Source organism: Fopius arisanus, unplaced genomic scaffold (assembly GCF_000806365.1).
Source record: "Fopius arisanus strain USDA-PBARC FA_bdor unplaced genomic scaffold, ASM80636v1 scaffold00054, whole genome shotgun sequence".
Lineage (NCBI taxonomy): Eukaryota > Metazoa > Arthropoda > Insecta > Hymenoptera > Braconidae > Fopius > Fopius arisanus.
The window spans coordinates 160,245-166,219 of record NW_011887793.1 but is presented as its reverse complement, the minus strand read 5'-3'; the positions used below and the strand labels follow the sequence as shown (position 1 = coordinate 166,219).

The window sequence follows — 5,975 nt, the reverse complement described above, 5'->3', positions numbered from 1 at the left end:
TAAGTAGAAGGCATTTTATCCTGCAAATATTGCTAATAATTTCAAGTGCTTCATATAGGGCACGCAACACTGAATGATTTCTAAGCAGAGTGATATTGCTAGTTTCGATTATTAAGCAACTGCAAGTGGTTAAAAAAAGATTGTAAACTTAAGTTCCGCCATTCTTTTTTATTTCACTAATGAATTGAGAAAGTAAAATGGAACCTTTTACTGTCAAAAATCTTCGTAAAGTATTGACCGGAATGACTCTATTGAAGTAGCGTTCATTCATGTATGATTTGATGCAGGCATCCTGTGGCAGCTAGCATCCAGACTTTTGTATCGATATAGAGGTCGATGAAACGATGACGCGCGGAAAACCGTCCGCCTCATCTGTTTATAAGTTGCAATTCAATAGTTTTAATTTCGTTGAATTTTATAACCAAATGAATTTAAATAGATTTTTTTCTTCAGTTCAAATGAAAGCCTCACAATTATTCAATTGTCAATTTCTCCAATATTGTTTTGGAACCATCAATGGCCTGAATGATAAAAATGTGAAGTTTCGAAATCCTGTCAATCTATTCGCATGTTCCACCTCTAGTAAATCTCTAGCTAATCTAATAATTAAATGTCTAAAATGATATTAAGAAAATTTAAAATTTTTCTAGATTGCAGCTGGTGCTAATGATTGCTGACTCCTTATCTAGATTCAACCAGATCGATTCAGTAATTTACGAAGTCATAACTCCTTAGTAAATGTATTTTCACAAATATGTCAAAAACTATCGAGCTGACACCCATAATTTTCTTTTTAAAAAATGCCATCTGCTATCACCAGAAAAATGACTATACCTATTCGTGGGTAATTTTTGAAATATTTTTATTCATTTTTTTCATAAAAACTTCTTGTACACACTCACACGTTTGCACAAAAGGATCCACTTGATCTCTTAAAAGATTCATTCCATTCAATACAGAAAAATATCCTGCAAAAAATATGCGCAACAAGCCTGCAATTTATTAATGACAAAAAAAAGATGAACATAAAATACAGTCGAATACTTTCTCTTACATCATTATTTTTCTACGTTCAGTCTCAGATTGAACGAGCAGTTTCAATTGGACTTGAAAAAGCTTTTGACCTATTTTTATATAATAATAATTTCATTCCAGGCGCTCATCAAGTGGTTGAAACGAAAAGGAAAGGCCTTCAATCAGACATTGACCAATTGGGACCTACGGCAAGTATTCATAGTAATCAAGTAATATCACTTAGTTTACTCCCTGAGCGAGAAATTTGTGGAGCTTTTGAGTGGCTACTTCTCAATAGTGCAGTAGATGTGTTCGAGTTTTTTTTCAACTTTCACAATATATTTTCGAACGACGTGGTTAACTCAACAGTGTCCCTAAATTTTCGGTCTATCGTCAACAAAATCGTACAAACAATCCAATCGAAAGTTACCATCGAGTTCTAGGACAACGGTTTGGTAAACATCCTCGCATTTGGCAATTTACAAATAAGTGATGTTCAATAAACTGAAAAATATGCCATTGCTGGAACGACTAATTTCGTAAATCAGACATTCGAAGATAATACTAAGTTCATCCCGTTTAGGGTACACTCACTGAATCTACACGAAGAGAAAAACACAGGAAAAATTACGTGACTAATCACGTAATCGTGGGCTGGAGTGTCATTTACTTGATTTTTACTGGAGAATTTGGGAAAAAATGAGAGACGAACTGGACGGACTGCTTATCAAGCTAGAGTACTGATTGAGTTTGTTGACTTTGTTTAGCGCGGTAATTTGGCTTGATGATATTGCTCAACGGCATGCAAGCCGGTGTGAGGCGTTTCCATGAGTGTGTTGTGTTATTATAATGAGAGCTCACCTAACCTGAGTAGCGTTGTTACCTTATCGATTGATTTTACACTCAATTGATTAATTTCAACATTTACAGCGCATCAACATTTTTCAACGCACAAAATATTTTTTAACATCTGTACATATAGCTCAAAAAATTTCATGGAAAACTCGTTGGAATTTTCAAAACGAGAAAAAAACCGTGAATTGCCATAAGACTCAATGTTAATCGTCGAAAAATAATAAAATTAATAACTATTGTTCTCGCCCATCCAGACTTCCAAAAATTTAACTGAGTCATTTTTGCATTAAAATCTATCTGTGAATCAATTTTCATCAAAATCTCAACGTTGCTTCACCATAGAGGAGTACTACCTCAAGATGAGATGCGTCAAAATATCGTTGTCTGGGATAGAAATATCAGCCCGATAAAATCATGTCAATGAAATAGTTAATGTAAATTACATAGACCAGACTTTCATAATATCTATAATTGCATGAATGAATTGTTCCAAAATATTAAATGATACAAACGATTTAGTGGATCATTGAAATATTCGGTATTTCACAAAAAAATGGAAATTGTAAGTTACAATTTACGTCATCCATGCCTCCCATTCTCAAAATAGTACCACAGTGTTGCACACCACCTCCATTATCTGGCTGTCCACCCCACAAGTGGCTCCATCGGCTGTATCCATGTTTATAAAGTGAATCACCCAGAACTGTTACCCATTCATCTTCCGCAAATAGATCGTGAATACCGATAAACGCTTGCTCCTTATTAGATCCATTATTCATCTGGTCCGCTTGATTGAAGAGGTGCATCAATATCTAAAAGATAGTACTTGGCTTATGAACACAGTTCGAAAGTGGTAAATTAAGCGATTAACTATATGACCATGCGTAATAATTTCAAAATTTGGGTGCTTTTTTCGCACAACACGTAGGAATTGTCTCTAATTGTGCATGGTTACATTAAATTAATTGCTCCCTTCGAGACATAAAATTAGTATTTTTTGATGTTCGGATAGGTGGATGACAAATGATTCTAGTAATTTATAAAAATCCGGTTATAGTCGATTTAAAGTATGGTGACGTACGAGAAACCTCACCACGCCTTAGTATTGCCCAGAGTTTGCGACCGGCACGCGGCTGCCATATATGAACCACACAAACAAAATATCATCTGGTCTCCCCTTTCAAGTTCGCCTAAATTAATCCAGCCCATTTTTTACTCAATTGCGCTTAGTTATATTATCCAGGCTGATATGTACTGCTTACCGAAATTTCAAACAAATCTTAGACAAGAAGGGGAGAACCTCTTTGGCCTCGTCATTTAGCGTGCTGGCTCTATCAACAAAACATCCCATGTAGCGCAGGTGTCAGTACCGATAATGAAAAAATTTATCATCGTAGACAAATAAACTGATAGTTTGTGAAGTTAATTATAAATTAGTTAGAGGGGGTATAGTGAATTAGACTGGAGTACCGGGTAGGTATACTGGGAGGAATTGGTAAAATACAACTTTCGAAACGTAAATGAAAACTTTCGACCTGCTAAATTACGTAAATTACGGACTTCCGGTTATAAAATACCAGGTCCGGCTTTGTGTTTTACGCTTCGCTACTAATTTAACATCATATAAAAATGTATAAAAAGGACTTTTTAGGGCGATATACAATTTTTACGTTTGAAGTGATTCTAGATTCTCTCAGCCTGCCTTTCAGAAACATTTTTTTCAAATTTCTTCACCAGAACTTTGGTCATTTTCAGTCGAAAAATGAAAAAAAAACTTTCAACAGAAATAAAAAATCTGTACTTCTTAGAGCATTTCAATTGTAAAACTTGATAAAAGTCAGGCGATATAAGAAATTAAAGAAATGCAGAAGTTATGAAAAAATAAATAAAAACAACTTAAGGCATCGGAAACGTGAACATCCCTTGAATATCTTGAAAATTCGAAGGCAATCGCGATAGAATGCCAAAACTTGGTGAAAATGAAAGAAAACATGAAAATCCAATCGACCTTATTTTTCAATTTATTTTTTTGAATTTCATCCCGCAACTTTGAAGGAATTTTCAAGATATCCGGTAGATTTCGAGTTTTGTGTGTATCTCATATTTTCCAATACATTCGTTTGTTGCAAAGTTTCTGAATTTTTCTTCAGGATTTCGCAATTGGCAGGATTCGAAATTATCTGGGTTTAAGGGTTTTTGCAATAAAATATATTAAATGGAAATACAATGATGGATGATGAGAACGAGAAAGATCGTCTCTCTTTGCTGTCACCCAGACATTGCATCAGCAGTGCCATGGTGTCATAAGGACCCCGTAGTCAGCATTCCCATGGTCATATAAAAATCCAATTCTGAGTACGCTGAACTGTTTAACTGTTTTGGTGGTATCAGTGATACAAAGGACAGAATAATAGGAACGGACCGTGACTGTTTAGCAGAGAAGAACAGACCTATGAGCTCAGGACTTATACCACCAAATAGAATCACGGTTCCAAAGATGTGAACGTTAGCAGCGCGTACCAACTCACTCATTAAACCAATATCGTGTTTTAACCATAACCTAGTCCATATACTATCTTTCTACCTCCTCAAATACGGGAATAATCAATTATATACCAATTCTTCCTACTCTTTCACCTAATCTCCCTCCGAGTGAGCGAATATTCCATTTCCATTTCAATTAAGCTCATCACGAGCTTTCTCAGGAAGTGAGCCAAATAAATCATCAAATAAGTCACATCAGTCAGTTATATCAAACATAAACTGATCAATTAATTTGAGGTTTACCTTTGGGTAGAACTCACAAACGTCACACGAAATAAGTCTTAATTTCTATTTTTTCAGTCAAACTTTCTTGAAAAATTATGAAAATCTGTTGCTGGAATTTACTTCTAAGTGATTCATTTTCAAGGCATCGCCCATTCAATAAAATGATTGATTTACCATGATTTGTTTGATCTTTTTACTGTCAGATTAAAATATTTACCTGTTCTTCTGCAATCGAATCAATGACTGCCAAATGTCCTCCCTCCTCAATACAAATTTTTCTTGCTTTATTGAACGTAGCGCCTGTAAGATGAAACTTATGCGCCCCGATGCCCACTGTATAATGATAATCATCTCTTTTGCGCACATGATAGGTATTGAGATCACATGTGCACGCCATACCATTGATGACGATATTCCGTAGACCCTTCGGATTAACAGCGCTCGTGCACGTTGGGAAGACTAATTGTGGAGCACTATGGTAATCGGTCCAGTTTTTATATGGTAGTGACGTTGGCGGCACCACATTTTGGCCATTTAGATTCTTAACTGCGACATCTTCTGGTATTTTAATTGATGGGCCCGCCAATCCCATTGTAATTAAAGAAAAGAGAATGATAAGCAATATTCGCATGACTTGCTGAACGATCATGGAACACAAAGGTTACAGGTTCTTTTCTGGCGTGGATTTGATTTTCGAAATTTGGAATTTCGTTCCTAAAATTTCGGATGATGTTTACAGAATGACTGTTCACTGTGAACTAATAGTCTAGAGCATCTCCTCAGACGTTTTTGCCGAGCAGAGGGATAAGATATGGAACACCCCGTTGGGATTTTGAATAGCATTCCAGAGTGCCGCCCCCACTCCAACTCCATTCACAGAAGAAGCACTGTTCACGGGCTACCTGAATTTTTATGCTATCCACATTAGTCCGTCCTTTAAGGGACTGCTGTATAAAAAACAGACAACTCAACGAAAAGAAAAAATATTCTAAAATAACAGAAAAATACTTACAACTGGTACGCCATTACAGTATGAATATATCAAGGTTAAAATGACGAGATGCGAGGGATTTGGTGAGCGATTTATTAATTTTAGTAACCATCAAGGAGTTCCTCCGTTTTCAGCCCTTAATCTCGATGTCAAGAAATGTCTGTCGGGGTTGAATCCATGAGAAGCTAACTAACACTTTTTGATATTTTCTCTACAAAAGGACTATCCTTACATATTTTCATAAAAATTAAAAAGGGCCAATGATCAAAACTCATACAGGAAAGCCTACTCCCCCCACATCGCGGTGAGAAAGGGTGTTCAATACTCAGGGGTAAGTATTTGTTAG

General features: G+C 35.9%; 1 protein-coding gene across 1 annotated transcript; it reads right to left on the bottom strand.

The window, feature by feature from the left end:
* Window positions 1–845: 845 nt before the first annotated feature.
* Window positions 846–5,712, bottom strand: LOC105268151 (hemolymph lipopolysaccharide-binding protein). Its single transcript, XM_011307459.1, has 3 exons — window positions 5,651–5,712; window positions 4,856–5,585; window positions 846–2,681 (listed from the first exon to the last, which is right to left on the bottom strand). The coding sequence occupies exons 2-3, from the start codon at window positions 5,285–5,287 to the stop codon at window positions 2,385–2,387; spliced, it is 729 nt and encodes a 242-aa protein (XP_011305761.1). The 5' UTR covers window positions 5,288–5,585; window positions 5,651–5,712; the 3' UTR covers window positions 846–2,384.
* Between the last annotated feature and the right edge of the window lie 263 nt (window positions 5,713–5,975).